The 17233-nt window shown below is 45.6% G+C and overlaps 2 protein-coding genes across 2 annotated transcripts; one reads left to right on the forward strand and one right to left on the reverse strand.

The window, feature by feature from the left end:
- Positions 1 to 882: 882 nt before the first annotated feature.
- LOC119320220 (tyrosine--tRNA ligase 1, cytoplasmic-like) lies at positions 883 to 7782 on the reverse strand. The gene is made up of 12 exons (XM_037594321.1): positions 7679 to 7782; positions 7011 to 7100; positions 6769 to 6928; positions 5622 to 5905; positions 5400 to 5496; positions 4651 to 4756; positions 4451 to 4533; positions 3120 to 3265; positions 2513 to 2618; positions 1695 to 1753; positions 1273 to 1338; positions 883 to 1054 (listed from the first exon to the last, which is right to left on the reverse strand). Exons 2-12 carry the CDS (start codon positions 7088 to 7090, stop codon positions 1033 to 1035), a joined length of 1209 nt encoding a protein of 402 aa, XP_037450218.1. The 5' UTR covers positions 7091 to 7100; positions 7679 to 7782; the 3' UTR covers positions 883 to 1032.
- Positions 7783 to 8931: 1149 nt separating this feature from the next.
- On the forward strand, positions 8932 to 12499 carry LOC119325236 (transmembrane 9 superfamily member 12-like). The gene is made up of 2 exons (XM_037598981.1): positions 8932 to 9049; positions 10136 to 12499. The coding sequence occupies exon 2, from the start codon at positions 10169 to 10171 to the stop codon at positions 12134 to 12136; it is 1968 nt and encodes a 655-aa protein (XP_037454878.1). The 5' UTR covers positions 8932 to 9049; positions 10136 to 10168; the 3' UTR covers positions 12137 to 12499.
- The last annotated feature ends 4734 nt before the right edge of the window (positions 12500 to 17233 follow it).

Genomic DNA, 17233 nt, shown 5'->3' on the forward strand with positions numbered 1-17233 from the left:
TTTACCTCAAGCTGCAGCCGTACATTCAAACCTCTGTCGCCAGGCGAGCCAATCATAAGCTGGCCTTCAAGTACTACGGACCTTACCAAGTCATCGCCAAGATCAATGAAGCTGCATACAAGCTGGAACTTCCCCAACACTCGCAAGTTCACCCGGTTTTTCACGTGTCCCAACTGCGCCGCTGCCTTCGACCGGGTACGCCATCCAACCCGATCCTTCCACACCTTACTGATGCACCAGTCGTGCCAGTTGCAGTCCTCCAACAACGTTGGCGCAAGAGAAACGGTGCCATGGTCGAGCAAGTCCGTGTTCGCTGGTCTGACGAATCAGCCTTCAGCGACACCTGGGAGGATAAGGAGGCGCTCCAAGCTTGATTCCCAGCAGCAGAGGCTTGGGGGCAAGCCTCGTCGCAAGGAGGAGGGGATGTTAGCGTCCCTAGCTCCAGCCAGGCACCTGACAAGGCGGCCCCAACCGGCAGCGGCCTAGCCACTGCCCAGAGGCCCGTCAGGACGAGGAAGCCCAGCTCACTCATCAACGGCCCACAGTGGGCAAAGTGAGCCCAGCCGCCGTGGTACTTATTCCTGCCCGAGCGGAGACCCAACCATCCGGTGGATCACGAACCTGACGGCGGCACGAACCCTAGCTTCCTACTGTTCCTCCTTCTTCCCCCAAATTCGTGTATCGCTTGTAATCGAACCTGAGTGACAGCATACATTCTATAGATCGTTCCCCCACTCTCACTACCCTTACATTCCCCTCTGGCCCCATGGCACCAGAGCAACGCCGGAGGCAGTAGGGAGAGGCAATTGATCATTTGGCAGCAAGGATTACTTTCAAGCAGGCTGAAGCTGCATTGTCTTAGATTTGACGCACGGAATGTAAAACTATGTATCCAGCCGAGAAATAAGCAAGTTAAACTCCCAACACAGACAAATGCATACTTCGTAAGGTCCTTAAGTTAAGGAGTTCAAGAAATTCTCTAAACAACAAAAACTATATCTCCGACTCCTTCGATGATCCAGCATTTCCTCTTCATGCGTCCGGGACTTCACCACTGAAAAAACAGAATACAGATTTTCCATGAGATATGTTGGCAATAAAGAAGGTAACATCTCTTAGAAAGACTTTCTTGAGATCATTATCAACTTCGACCACCCGATAATTCCAAAAGTGTCACACTGGACCACAGTTTGCACATTGGGAGTACGCAACAACCGTCAAATGTTTCAAGGAAAGGGACCGGATCTACCAGGTCAGGGCAAGCAAACTTACAGGAGCTGTAACCTCTTCGTTCTGCAATATAATCTTCCAGGTATCTGCAGTGATTTGCTTCTGCAACTGAAGTAGAAGATGGTAAACATCAGTACATCACAATTTTGCTTGCTTAAATTTATCAACACACTCGACTCGTAGGGGGCACTCAACCACCAGGGCATGTGTATATAGTATATTTATTCACTTTTTCACTACTGTTTGAGCTTTGTAAGTTGACCCCATATTCTTCATTTTCTTTCTCTATCGACATGATGTGTTGTGCTCTGATCAGGACGACAAAGGGGTGCTATCTACATATTTCTGCTGTGTTCACTGTTAACAGAGTACATTCATCAAACACTCTCAACTCGAAACATCACTAATCATTTCCCCACTAGCACCAATATACATAATGATTCGAGCTTACGGATAAACTGTACCTCCGGCCAATAAATAGATCTTGGGCTTCGGTGTTGCCACGGAAGTGGCTGCGAACAGGCTTGAAGCAAAGACAATGAGCAAAAACAAGTAATCAGATTGAAGTATTACTTTGGATATGAACTAGTTAAAAATATGAGGAAAATACTTAGATGTCCAAATAACTCGAGGACACAAATAATTCAGTTGGGTATTACAGGCCAGGGGAAAAGAAAAAGAAGCCAACAAGGTTAGCTGGACCAATGTTGAAGACTGTAAGGTTGTCATGTTGTTTCTAGATCTAGAATGTTTGACCAACTTCCAAGGAAAAGAACTATCTTAAATTTTCCTATTATTAACACATGAAAGATTGAACTATCAAGTGTAGATTCTCTTTATAGCAAGTATAGTTTTGAGATATCTGCAAGGAGCCAAGAATTCACCAAATCATTTGATTATCCTTCACCACATCCATTTATCATTAATCCTAGGGTAGTTCTCAACTTCTCATACTGATAGAATTATTCCAGTCAAAGAAACAAATACTGATAGAACAAGAACACCCACATGCCACATAGTTGTTGCGTTACTTTTGGCTAAGAGAGATCAACAAAATAAACAGCCGTTTTACTGACATGCAGACCTGGCCCCACGTTATTAATCGTCCCTATGTTAAAATTTCATTTCAAAGATAGCTAAAGGTTCAGTTATATTCAGATAGAAATAATGCATAAAGCTAAACGAAATGTGTTTTTAACCTGAATATCAATATCCTGGCACAGGTTATCAGCATATCATTGGGTACGATTTGGATATTAAAAATTAAGAAAGCAACAATTACCTCTAATATTTTATTCATTGCCTTTTCAAAAGCCAGTTTAACATCAGTTGAATCAATATCACCACTTTCATAATCAAGGAGAAGTTGTTCCATGTTTGTATATGTCCTGTATAAAAAAAACAATTCTCACAAAATGATGAAATACGATATCTATTCATACCGTTTATACTTTACACAATAGTAAGATCTATTGGTGCTCGATTCTTTGGTACTCCAGTAAATCTAACTTCCAAAACATCTTACATTTAGAAACAGAGGTAATACCTACTTAAGATTGTGCTGACTGGCTATCAAATGTAGAATGTGATGGTGATTTGATTATGGGCATACATAACTTTTTCCACCCTACTGGTGAATTACGGAATCAATGTTTCACAACAAACAGGCAGAATTATTGATAGATGACCGAGAGATTACTTGTAACTACCACTCCCTTCTGAACTGCCTCCAACTTTGCACACCATTGTTCCATGCTCACATGTGTAATGTACAAGATAATAGCTCTCACAAATGCAGGAACATAATACTGATTTATAGCATTTACAAAGTCAACCTTTCACAATAACAGGAAGAGGCAACGTCTATTAGAAGATTGAAAGAACATTACCTGTTATAACCATTCCCTTCCTTATGAACTATCGCCAACTTTCCAAACCAAGGGAATATAACATATTTGATGTACTCCAAACAAGGGTTACATGTTGCTATTTTTGGAGGGCAGAAAGACCAAAGTATTTTCCTATTTAAATCCTCCTGCAGTGAACAAACCCTTTCAGTCTTCTGTAGCAGACAATAAATATGAGAGCTAGCTATTATCCAAAAATATAAACTAGATTGCCCACTAAAAATTTGTAAAGTATAAGAACTCGAAAGCGCTGCTATGAGCCTAGATGTGTGCATACACTTTTTTCCAATAGGGCTCACACCCCTTTCCATTAATAGCTCAACGGAAATATTCAATACAAAGTTCAACGACGCCTAGATGCAATTAGGTAGCAAGTAAAGGGAAAGAGAAGAGAGCGAGTTGAGGCATCGACAGGAAACCCACCGTAAGTGCTCGATGTCGAAACACCTACTACGGGACAAAAATCTGTTGACACCATAACCCACAGTGACAATCTCCAACAAACAGAAGATAAGCAACGGCCAACGGGCATCAAACCCAGCTAAAGCACAAGGATAACTAGACAAAAGACTCCACGGGCAACCAACAGCATGCTACAGACATGCGCATACACTTGTGAAGAGTAAACTTGCAAAATTATACCCATGAAGGTTAACACTGGCAAAATGATGCTAGCAGCATTAAAATTACAAGTTTAAAAGGAGTCGATAAATGGAGGCAAAATAGAGCAATTTGAAATGAAGCTCTTGTACTGCACCGAAGTTTTCAGGCTTCTCTTAAATTCCACGGTCAGAATCTCATGATACAACCTCTTAACAGCAGTACCCTTTTATAAGAGAAAACTTATAGGGAAAAGCCTAGCTTGCTACATAAGCTAAGAGGGAAAGAACAGAGCAAATGGACTGCGAAAACTCTTGGACAGCTTTAGGAGGAAATAATATAAACAATGTTTATATAAGCTTACAACGTTATCAGATTTAAGCTAAATAATACTCCCTAAAGGGCAGCCCCAGTGCATGTAGCTCCCGCTTGCGCAGGGTCTGGGGAAGGGTCCGACCACTTTGGGTCTATTGTACGCACCCTATGTAAAATAAATATAAGAGCTTTTAGATCACTACTTTAGTGATCTAAAGGCTCTTATATTTCTTTAGAGAGGAGTGCCAATGAGTTGCAGGGAATTTGGGAGTGTTTGTACCTCCAAAACTCTTGAATTGAAATATCCAGTACAAATTTATTTTGAAATGCAAGAGGTGCAACCAGATTTAGCACTAAAGGTCAACTATCTGCCCTTGCAAGATAACCAAATTAGATACCTCGTTATCGTGCATGAAGATAGTCCGATCTGGATCTCTCAAGTCCTGGAATTCAGGGTCTTCTAGTAAAATAGGTAGCATATCTGTACTTCAAGCTAAGGATATATTGCATGAGCTAGAGCTACCACCATCCAAACAGTCAAACAACAAACTGGATGACACACACAAAAAGACAAGACAGAAGGTCTGAATCAGGATACTGTGCAGCATAATTGCTGGTTTGGTTTCCCTATTTATATCTTCACAGTAATCTCTAGCTAGCATGGTAATGTCACGATGATCCATGCTGAAGAGCCACATGTCCGCCTGCAATACAAAAAGAAAGTATTTCAGTCTCCTGGTGCAAGGTGGAGATTAAATACTTCTAAACAGGATGCTCATAACACAAGTTGTTTGTATCAGGAGAACCTGAATTTTGTTGTCCATTACAAACAATCCACAGTATGGGATACAGTGATCACAAAAACTGGTTGCAAAGTGCGAAAGTTAAAATGCATGCTCTGAACTAGAACATGGAACATATATTACTTTGCTGCCACCAACAGGATGCTTCGTGCAAAGAACTGACTTAAGGTGACATGTTGGCAGTCAAGGCTGCCATGATACCTCAGTCCCTCATGGTTTGCTATGAACGGTGTTCAGGCTCAGAGAAATAGAAAGAAACAATACCATGTGATCTGTTTTCCCAGGTCCTACGTACACACGCACAAGATATTTGAGGGACTTAGTATTCGTATTGTGCTATTTTTCTTTAACAGACAACAATACTGATCTACCTTTTAACACCTCTGATCCTAATTAGCCACAACCTGCTTCAGTCACAGTGGGCATTTGTTTGTCGTCTACATTGACTGGCTGTCAAGATCCGGTGTGGTTTAAAGCCATGAGTGTATATCACTAAGAGCACAAATAAAACAAAAAATACAAGTCAGTTATGAAATAAACCAACCTTCTGGCATAATATAGCAGCAACCTGCATGCAAGGATAAAATATCTCGGCAGCAGGCAGTCTTTGTGGCCCATATGGTGCCTTGTTCCAACAAAACCTGCTCGGCAGATAATAATAGACTTGGTTGTTACAAGAACGATAAATGATCTGACAATGCCATGAATAAGTTCAAAACTTCACAAGTGAAGTATGCCTTAGGTAGTAGTGTAAACAAGGAAATACCTTGCCATACTTTTCATGGTGTATTTTCTGGAAATTTCCACCGCAAGTGGCCAGTAATCAACAGCATGATGATTCAACTCGTCTGACAACCATACAAGTTCTACTCTGTCAAGGTCCATACCAGCTGCTTTCCACATCTCAATATTGTAGCAACCAATGGTCCGTATTTTCTTTAGGTCGGTGCCAATCATATGGTGTCTTTGCAGAAACCAATCTGCCATCAATATTTTAACTGTGCAGCCAGCTTTGAGCATCTTGTTTACATAAACTGTCTTCATAATCCCCTGCAACATGAGAATAGGCCAATGCAACCAATTAATTTACAGACAATATATTACATGGTAAGACAAACTGGACATGAGCAAGTGTTAATAGGAGAAATGAAAGCACAACGATGGTTTGAGTAAGGCCTATGATGAGAGGTGTATATCAGAATCATAATACATACAACCCTTGCCTCAAACCATGAACAACCTATAACTCTGTGCAAGAATGCTCTTGCCGGTAAAAACAAACAGTACTAAGCTTAGCGTGGACAAGCATATTGCTAAGTCTTTTTAGCTTTATGTCTATTCCAAGCTCATCTAAGTAAGGAAGGAGTAATCTGACACACCTTATTTTTACACCAACCTCATAAGTCAAAGGTTACTCATTTAATCTCCAAACCCCAGCTAATTATGCATTTAAACTAATAATGTTACAAGCATCAAGTTTCACACTGAATTTACAAGTTAGGCTGCACCAAGAATGACCGTACTAGCAGACAGGAAAAGATTAGGAGTATGAAAACTCGTGCTGGGTAGGGCAGGAGAAGAGTAGGTGCATGGAAGTCTGGTGCTGGGTAGGGTAGAGTTCATAAAGTTAAATTTACCAAATCCACAAAAAATCGAATCTAATACCACCCTTCCTACATGTTTTAAGGTTCAGTAATAACTAACAAGCATTAAAAAAAACTTGATCAGGCACTAGCACCGGTGGCATTTTTAATCAGAGAGAACAAATATGAGCACACCCGCGAAGGCCAGGTCTAAAGCGCATGTTGGTTGTCCACGCCTTCGCACCTCTGGCCAACCAAGCGATGCTTAGTTCACAGCAAACATCCGCACGCGGCTGGGGGATACTACATCAGCTTTTCCCATTGCTATACCTGCTCTATGTCCATCATGGGGGATGGCTCAAACCAAATGTAGCAAACAGGAGCAGCCTTCTTTTTCAGCAGGAGGCGGAGCTCATCCTCATAGATGCATTCCTCAGCCATGCCCCTCAGAACAGCAAACTTATCATCATAACTCATCTTCATGGCGTCCCTAAAAGTGAACGTCAATTTCATACGTCATCAATACAAAACTTGGGACCAAATTAAGAATTTCCATGCGAGCATATGCTTACCTGCAAGTATCGATAGTGGCATCAGCTGATCTATTTGTGGTGACAATTTCGGATTGCTCAGCGCTGTATGTGTCAAACATACAAGCTTGTCTGCAGTAACATAAGGCTAGCAATGAACAAGAAATAGGCTAGCAATGAACAAGAAATAAAATTGCAATCTAATACAAAAATGATTGAACAATGCAGCAATATGAATCACCATTTGAAACAAAATAACTGAAGCACATGGCAGCATCTAACAATACTTGGAAGTCGATTTTATGGCAGCATGAAGCAAGTTGACGGAGATGTGACCTCAAACAGGCAGCAGCAACTCTGCAGAGGCAGTGTCATCGATATGGAAGAGCCGGTGGGTACAGCAGCAAGGATTGAGAGGGAGGGGAAATAGCGATTGAAGCAGGTTCCATTGTTGCTATTTTTGGCCTAGGCACAGTTGGACCTGCAGTAACTAAAATATATTTGGATACATAATACTTATATAACCGAGTCTGGAAAGTGAGCTTTGACATCTGGACTTTCGTTTTTATAGATTGCTGACGGGGCGAAATCAGCTGGTGCTAATCGGATTATTTGATTCCAAAAGATTTGATGATGTTGGCATGATTCTAGGTCTCCAATCCAATAAAAAGCAGATCCCAAGAACTGGCGATGAGGGGGCGAGGACTCACGGTCTAGCGCGGGCGACGCGCTGCAACTCGACGACGTTGTACGCTAACGCCTTGATCCCGGCGTTTCTTGGCGGCCGCTTGCTTCAGGTCGATGCCCCTACAAAACCACAACCAAAACCGGGGGAACAGCTATTGCAGCCGGGTGGGTGGGGCTTTCGTTCTCTTTTTTTATATTAGAAGATGGTGGAGGTTTTTTTTTTTTTTTTGAGAATCCAGTGTGGTTTCCTCTACACAGGTTGCTGCGAGCAATAACAACATCGCTCGCTCAACTGGATCTTAGCATGTCGCGGCCCACAAAGGTGCACCGGTAAGAAAGAGCAACTAGTTGAGGAGCGCTCCTAACCCCTCAAAAAAAATTGAGGAGCGCTCCTCCGAGAGCCTCCCAGATCACATGGGGTGGCCTGGAGCATGCCAGCCGCCACCATGTGTCGTGCTCTGGACGGTCCTCTGAATTTTGTTTTTTTGCACGCGTTTTCGGCTTTCTAAATATTTTTTTCATTTTTTTTACTTTTTGGTTTTTCATTGGTCTTTATTAGCTTTTTAACAATTTTTCTCGTGAGAGGAATGTTTTTCTTCCGCGAGAGGCACGGCCTTGTCTCTCAGAAATGACAAAAAAAACATTTTCTTTTTTCTTTCTTCCGTGAGAGGCTCAGAAACAAAAAACACGTTTTCTCTTCTTTTTTTTTCTGCGAGAGGCACGGACATGCATCTCGGAAAAGGCTTCCAAAAAAGGAAAAAACTTACTTGTCAGGTTTTTTCGTGAAAAAAGGTTCATCAAAACCTATCAACAGGGTATCTAGTTTTTAAGATCTTGACGCGAGAAATTCAATGATAAAAACGGTTTGAGATTTGAACGCACGGTTAAGAGATAAAATGTTTTGAATAAATAGATATACGAAAAAAGAGAAAACTATCAGATTGTGACAAGTGGCACTCCCAGGTTGCAATAAGTGGCGCACATGCAGCGCATGACTTATCACAACTTGGGGAGAAGGAGGAGGTGATCTTTTGGAAGGAGTCAATTAGTGATTTCGGATTTTTTAAAGAGAAATTAGTGATTTCGGATAATCCTTTTTTTTAGGTGTTTGATTTCGGATAAACAGGGGTTCCCGTAACGTGATCACCGGAGCCCACGTCCACAACGAAAACAACTGGCCCATCTTCCTTTAGCAAGCCAAGCCCAGCCCAACTCGCGTATAGACTTGAGCCCAAATGAGCCCATCCGGTGACAGTAAAATCGCTTAACCTTTTTCTTCCGGAAGGGGAGGTCTGGACATTGCTCTGGACTGAGCAGTTGGTTCGCTGCTGCAAACTGGTTCGCTCACGCCGACGAGCATCTCCTCCCACCGTCGCCTCAATCTCCGGTGCCAGGTTCGGATCGATCGACCGCTCCCCCCTTTCTCCTCCCCGTTTCAATCTGCGCGCCGGCGCCTACTTCGTATAGATCTGGGGCGGCCTTAGCTCGCGGGTTCGTGCCTACGCCGTTCCTGTTTACCCGCTCGCATGGGGGCGGCGGCGTAGATCTGCTCGCCCGAGGCGCTCCCGTACCGCGATTCGGGAGTGGTTTTCAGTTCTAGGGTCGAGCGGAGCAAATGTTTGAGCCATGCTGGAAGCAGCTCCAGTGCTACTGTTCAAGATTTGTCGCTGATTTAGTTTCTTATAAGAACTCGTTTGCTGATCTAGGTGGCACGTGCTTAGTCATCCATGCTTCTAACTCGCGCACGTTAGATTTAGCCTTTGCATTTCGCATGCCTGATTGGCGCAATGCAAGATGCGCCGTTACTGCTGATGGATGCCGCCTTTTCCTAGTTCCCCGAGGTTTTGTTAGCGAGCATCTGGGACATGGGCATTTTATTTCTATTCTCTCTGGCAGAAATTTCCCCAAATATGTTTGTTGTCTGTTTGCTTATTGTTTCATGATGGATGGTAAAAGAACGACTATGAATTGGTTTATTATTTCATCTAGCACCTTTGGCCAGACATTCTTTCATTCTGAAGTAGGTGTATGTTATGCTTATGCTGCTTACAGAGAAATATCAAGTTATCAACTAGCCATATTGTAGTCTTATGAATTTGTGAGCAATGGAAGCCCCTCAGCAAGCGTCGTGATTGGCCTGCCAACGGCACCTTGATGAGGAGCTACAAGGACCTTGCTGCCAGTCTCATTTTACTCTTTGATCCTCCTTGAGGCTTAGTTTATCCTGGGCGTGTTTTGTGCTGTTGCCCCAGCATGGCCTTTGTTTTTTTTTACCCTGTTTGAACCTTTCTTTGCTGTTGAACTTCCGTGCTCGGATGAACTTGGTTGTGTGTGGTCGTTTGCTTTATTTATCAATAAAGCGGGTGATATCCTTTTTTGGTAGTCTTATGTTTATTTGGTGCTGATGTATTTGCTTGACATATGACCTATAGGCTATAGTTAGAGGAACTGACTGTTGATGTTCTTCCTTTTGGTTTCAGGTGTTAGGCAGAGGTTGCTGGGAACTGGCAATCATGGCCAAGGGCTGGATATTCTCTGCTTTGCTAGTGGTGTTTCTTGTGATGGCTCCTGCTTGTGAGGCGTTCTACTTGCCAGGTAGTTACATGCACACGTACCGGCAAGGCGAGGAGATAGGAGCAAAGGTGAACTCGCTCACATCCATCGAGACAGAACTGCCTTTCAGCTACTACAGCCTCCCATACTGCCGTCCTAAGGGTGGGATAAAGAAGAGTGCTGAAAATCTGGGGGAGCTCCTTATGGGTGACCAGATTGATAATTCCCCTTACCTTTTCCATGTCAATGTCAATGAATCGCTCTACCTGTGTACCACGAGCCCACTTGATGAGGATGATGTGAAGCTCCTCAAGCAGCGAAGCCAGGACCTCTACCAGGTGAACATGATTCTTGACAATCTTCCTGTGAGGAGGTTTACCGAGCAGAATGGAATGACCATTCAGTGGACAGGCTATCCAGTTGGTTATACCCCAGAAGGTACCTCCGACGTCTACATCATTAATCACCTGAAATTTAAAGTCTTGGTCCATAAGTATGAAGGAGGTAAAGTGAGGGTCGTTGGAACTGGGGAAGGAATGGAAGTGATCTCAGACACTGACACTGGCACTGATGCCAAGTCTGGGTATGAGATAGTGGGATTTGAGGTTGTCCCATGCAGTGTGAAGCGTGATCCTGAAGCCATGACGAAGCTTACGATGTATGAAAAGGTTGATTCTGTGAGCTGCCCTGTGGAGTTGGAGAAATCTCAAATGATCAGGGAGAAGGAGCAGATTACTTTTACATATGAGGTTGAATTTGTAAACAGTGACATCAGATGGCCATCACGGTGGGATGCATACCTGAAGATGGAGGGTGCGAAAATTCACTGGTTCTCAATTATGAACTCGTTGATGGTAATACTGTTCTTGGCTGGCATTGTTTTTGTCATATTATTGCGGACAGTGAGGAGGGACTTGACTAGATATGAGGAGCTGGATAAGGAGTCCCAAGCTCAGATGAATGAGGAGCTCTCTGGGTGGAAGCTGGTTGTTGGAGATGTTTTCAGAGAGCCAACCTCATCAAAGCTGTTTTGTGTTATGATTGGCGACGGGGTTCAAATTCTGGGTATGGCGATTGTCACCATTTTTTTTGCCACCTTTGGATTCATGTCTCCTGCGTCTAGAGGAATGCTGTTGACAGGGATGATATTCCTTTATATGCTACTTGGAATTTTGGCCGGATATGCTGCTGTTAGGCTCTGGAGGACTATAAAAGGAACTTCTGAGGGATGGAGGTCTGTCTCCTGGTCAACTGCCTGTTTCTTCCCTGGCATTGTCTTCATTGTCCTCACTGTATTGAACTTCATGCTGTGGTCAAGAAATAGTACTGGAGCCCTTCCCATTTCACTTTTCTTCACTCTTCTCTCCTTGTGGTTCTGTATCTCTGTGCCACTTACCCTTCTAGGTGGTTTCCTTGGAACAAGGGCTGAGCCAATTGAATTCCCCGTTCGAACCAATCAAATACCAAGAGAAATCCCTTCAAAGAATTACTCATGGCTGCTCATATTTGGTGCTGGAACTCTACCTTTCGGAACACTCTTCATTGAGCTCTTCTTCATTCTCTCAAGCATCTGGCTCGGAAGGTTCTATTATGTGTTTGGGTTCCTCCTTGTTGTGCTCCTTCTGTTGGTTGTGGTATGCGCTGAGGTATCTGTTGTTCTTACGTACATGCATCTCTGTGCTGAGGACTGGAGGTGGTGGTGGAAAGCTTTCTTTGCCTCTGGAGCAGTGGCATTTTATGTGTTCCTCTACTCTATCAACTACTTGGTGTTTGATCTCAGAAGCTTGAGTGGGCCAGTTTCTGCTACGCTCTATATTGGATACGCTTTCATTGTCTCTCTTGCCATTATGCTAGCTACTGGGACTGTTGGGTTCCTGACATCATTCTCTTTCGTTCACTACCTTTTCTCAAACGTCAAGATTGATTGAAGACCTTATCTTGCAAATCTCCAAGGATTGTACACAGTGCTTTGATGTTTGATCTGGCCTGGGAAGGCCATCTACACGGTTGTGCCATTCTTAATGTAGCATATTACTGAGAGTCTTGATACTGTTGTACTACGATACATCTGGTATGTTCTAGTAGATGTGATTTTAAGCTTGTAATATTTTCTCTTCTCTTTGCTGCAACATTCGTTGATGCAAATGCTGTCTTAAGATCGTGAATTTTGCCACGTCCTTGCGCCTTGTGCGATTGTTGGTTCCATTCTTCTCTTTTCCAAGGTAGGTTTGTCATGGGAGATTTATTTTATCTATGCAGTGTAATAGATCTGTGCAAAATTGTGTTTCTCATGGACGCTAGTTTGTGCTTTTCTGACTTGCCTATTTGCCCAAGATTCTGTATGTCATAATTCAGCCTTTCCTAATTAGGCATGGTGATTCATAAGTGAAGTGCTTTATGTTATTATTCCTTGTTGACTGACAGTGGCATGTGGTTATCTATGGCGACCATTCAACTGCATTTCTAGTTACTCCAGCTTTCATTAGGTTTGCTCCTCTGTCCACTCACTTTACTTGAGTTAAAGTTGATTCTGAAATCTGCAAGACAGTTCCATTATTCTGAAGTTCACTTTACTTGATGCTTTCGCATATCGCACCATAATTTCGACAGTTCTATGCCCATATCGCCCCGTTTCTTTTTTCTCCTTTTCGCTGATGCATAATGTTCAAAGGTAGGTAGTCCTGAGAACACTACTCAGTACCGCATTAATGAAATCTGATGTGCAGATATTGCCTAGTTATTTGCTTGGATCTAGAGCATATCAGTGTAATCTTTGTTGGCTACTAGTAATAATAGTCTAATAGTGGTGGTACTAGTAAACCATTTGTGCTTACCCGTGACAGTGAAATGGCGGATCTATCTCTTTTTGCCTTACAAAAAGAACATGTGACGTGTTGTCAAAAAAACTTCTTACATTTTTTTGAGATAGAGGGAGTATATGGTTGGGTGGCTCCAAGGAGATTTCTCACACACCATCCAGGATCATTGGGCAACCTCATGCGTTTCTTCATTGGTTGCTCGCCCTTCACCACTTTCTGTACCTATAGCAGCTGAAACTTCAATTCACCTGGAAGGTGATTCGCTTTATTCAGTGACCGGTGGTGTTGATCTAATGAACTCTTGCCTTGTTTTTGTCTGGAAGGAAGTCGCATTTGTTGCTGTTTGTGTTGCTGCTGCACCGTATTCTTTCCCCCTTTGACGTTGTGCTGTTCCTCTCAGGTGGTGTTTGTTTCTCTAGTCCCTGGGACTTTTTGAAAAAGACTCTCAAGGAGGTGCTTCTAAGGACTTTTAGCAAAAAGTCCCAAAAAAGTTCCATCCTGTTTGGTTTGTTAGGGACTTTTTCTAGTCCCTACATCAAAAAGTCCCTGGAAACAAACGCCCCCTCAGTCACACCCATCCGAACAAACTGAACTAAACTGCACCAGAAACCTGACGCCGATGCGTGCAGCAATAATTCAGTTTCAATTCCATCATTTTCTACCACAGTAGTGCTCCTCCTGTACTTAGTTATGATAGATCTTTAGGATCAGGTAGATTAGAGATTTGACGGCAGTCTACCTTCTCCTTGGCTCGATGAGCTCGAGCGCTGGTGGCCATGGCGGAGGGCGACGGTGCTGATGGCGAGTGGGCAGTGGCGGCCGTAGAGCTTCCCGCCAGCCTAGCGCTAACCCTAGATCGGATTGGGGTGTCGGTGGGGTGTGTGGCGCATGGTCAACCTCGTGATCTATGCGTCCGGGCCCCACCTCTCTTTATAGCGCTGGCGAAAGGGGGCCCACCAACCAGAAGAGGGTTGGGCGCCCTCGATCAGGGCGCAGGCCAAGGGGCCCGTTGAGCCGTTGGGCTCAAATGGGTGGAGATCAATCTAACAAGTTAGACCAACTCCAACGGGGCGACCCATTTCGTCCGCGGGCGTCCGTTTGGGTTGGCGCGGACACAAAAGTCGGCCCAAACGCCGGCCCAAACGGAGGCGCGTCCGCTTTTCATCCGCGAGCGACCCATTCCCGGCCCATTTTTGAGCCGGATTTGCGTCGGCGCGGACACAAAACGGACGCGCGCGCTCGCCTTCTCCCCCTGACCCACTGGTCGGTGGCACATTGGCCTCTCACAATCCAATAGCAAACCCTCGTCCGCCTACTTCGTCGCCGACGCCGCCGCCCATTTTTTTTGGTGACTCTGCCAGCTGCCGGCGCCGCAACATCCCCTCTGCAAACCACCTCCCATGTCGTCCGCCACCGCCGTCTTGCCGCTAGGGAACCGACAGCTTCCCACCCCCGCTCCCCCGACACAGCCGTGACCGCGACCAAGAAGCCGCCTCGCCACCCCGGCCAGATCCTCACCGGCACGCTAGTCGGACGCCGGCAGGGCAGCTAGCTGGTCCGTGCGCGCCGCGACTCCCCTTGCCAGCCGTCTCCTTCGTCGCACCCGCAAGTTGTTCGACAGTTTGCCAAGGTACAAAATGAACGTCGCCGACGAGTGCAAAGAGGATGCCGTTGGAAAGATTGGTTTATCTTCTTATCAGAAATGCACTGCCGCCATCCGAATGCTTGCATACGGAGTGCCTGGTGATCTCACTGACGAGTACGCCCGTATGAGCGAGTCTACATGCCTAGACTCCCTGTATAAGTTCTGCAAAGCAGTTATTGTTGTGTTTGGCCCTGAGTACTTGAGAGAGCCGACTCCTAAAGATACAACTTGTTTGTTGACGATGAATGCCAGCAGGGGCTTCCTAGGGATGCTTGGCAGCATAGACTGCATGCACTGGGAATGAAAGAACTGCCCTTCTGCTTGGCAAAGGGCAGTATAAGGGCCATGTTAGGGCATGCACTGTCATAATAGAGGCCGTGGCGTCTCAAGATCTCTGGATCTGGCACTTTTTCTTTGGCATGACCGGATCACACAATGATATCAACGTGCTTCAGCGCTCGTCAGTGTTTGCTAGGCTTGCCGAAGGCAACAGCCCACCGGTGAACTTTACTATCAACGGCCACAGCTACGACAAAAGAATACTACCTGTGTGACGGTATCTATCCTCAGTGGATCACTATTGTGAAGACAATCCCCAACCCTGTCGGAGAGATGAGGAAAAGATTTGCCAAAAAACAAGAGAGTGCTAGGAAGGACGTCGAGCGTGCCTTCGGTGTTTTGCAATCTCGATGGGGCATCGTTCGGTTTCCTGCTAATATTTGGAGCACGCAAAAACTATGGGAGGTGATGACTGCTTGTGTGATCATGCACAATATGATTGTAGAAGATGAGCGCCTAGAACGTCTGTACGATCAAGGGTTTCAGTTTTAAGGTGAGAATGTTGTGCCTGAGCATGGAGGAGCCGCAACGTTTGAACAATTCACCCAATTCATCATGACATGCGTGATTGAGAAACTCATGTGCAACTGCAAAATGATTTGGCTGAGCATATGTGGGCTCATGTTGGCAACCAATAAATGTATTTTCTTTATTCGGTTTGTAAAACTATGTGAGACATTTTTACTTTTATTCGGCTTGTAAAACTATGCTATTTTATTCAGTTGAAACTATGTTATTTATTTCGTTCTGATTATATGTTTGAATGTGAAAGTTGTGTGTGAAACAATGCAAAAAACGAGTTATTTGTTGAAATAGGGCGGCCAATCCACACCGGCACATATGGGTCGGTCGTTGGACACACCGCCGACCCAAATCAACACACTGCCGATCCAAATTTAAAACAGGGCGGACGTTGGGCGGACGGCCAACCCAAACGGACAAAAGGCCGCCGTCCGTTTGGGTCAGCGCGTTGGAGAGCAATCTTACACTTCCACTGCAACTTCAGAGTTACATCGATCAGAGTAAGGGTCATAGGTACTGAAATCCTAGTAGTACATGCCAAAATTTGGCTCGTAGATGCTCCTTGCTTTTGATACATACCATTGCCAGTCTTTTTTTTTTTTAGGGTACGTCAAAGAGACGTACCATACCATTGCCGGTCTTTCTGACAAGCGTGACTTAGGTAGTGTTCTCTCCAAGGAACGTGCCCCTTTTTCTTCCTGAAGGCAACGTGTCCCTTTTCGTGCTCGCGCAGCGCAGCTCACCCTCCTCCCCATTTTTCTAATCGAGAGACTTCGTTTTCCTTGGTGGATCGTCGTCGGTTCGTTCGTCGGTTGATGTCGCGGCTTCTTCACACCAACCCGAGCGACCCTTTTCTCCACCAGACATGTACGCACGAGCACGACGATGATTGTCTGCTAAGAAATGCAAAGGATTTATTGATGAGTGGCAGGTGGTCGACGCGAGGAAAGTAGTCCCTCCGTCCCGAAAAACATGTCGTGGGCGTAGTTAACTGGTAATTTTGCAAAAAAACCCTCGTGGTTTGAAAAGCGTTTCAAACAAGTCCCTCCACCCCGTCTTCTTCCTCCGTCCGTCGCCTGCACGTCGCCAGGGGCCGGCGCCGCCCAGCTGCGTGATTCGCCAAGGGCTGGCGAGCCCAGCTGAGCTCCTCCGCCGTCGCCAAGTACATGCTCTCGCCGCCATCGGCAGTTACCTCCTCCACCGCTGCAGCCCAGATCTGCGCCGCCGCGGTACCCTCCCGCTGCGATTACCCGCAGGCGTCGCCGGAATCTCCCACTACGTCTTCCTCGAGGCCGTGCGCGTTCCTCCTCGAGCTCGCCCGCATCCTCCTCAAGCCCGCGCACGTCCTCCTCGTGCTCCCGCGCGTCCTCCTCGAGCTCCGGCGCGTGCGCTGCCGTGATCTCCTACCGGCGTCGCCGGAGGCTGCCTCCACGATCCGGTGGACCAGGAGCACGCGCACGTGATCCTCAATCTCCAGCGCGACCTCGTCGATCTCCCACGCCCGCGCACCCGTGCTGCTCCTTCTCCCCTGCCCACGCACCCGTGCGGCTGCTTCTCCCCTGTCGCCGGTGGTTTCTGCCCGTGCTGCTGCTGCTCCGCTGACCCTGCCCGTACTGCTGCTGCTCCACTGACCCTGCCCGTGCTGCTGCTGCTCCACTGAGCTGCCTGTGCTGCTGCTCCTTGACCCTGCCCGTGCTGCT

The sequence above is a fragment of the Triticum dicoccoides genome, chromosome 6B (assembly GCF_002162155.2).
Source record: "Triticum dicoccoides isolate Atlit2015 ecotype Zavitan chromosome 6B, WEW_v2.0, whole genome shotgun sequence".
In the NCBI taxonomy this organism is placed as follows: Eukaryota; Viridiplantae; Streptophyta; class Magnoliopsida; order Poales; family Poaceae; genus Triticum; species Triticum dicoccoides.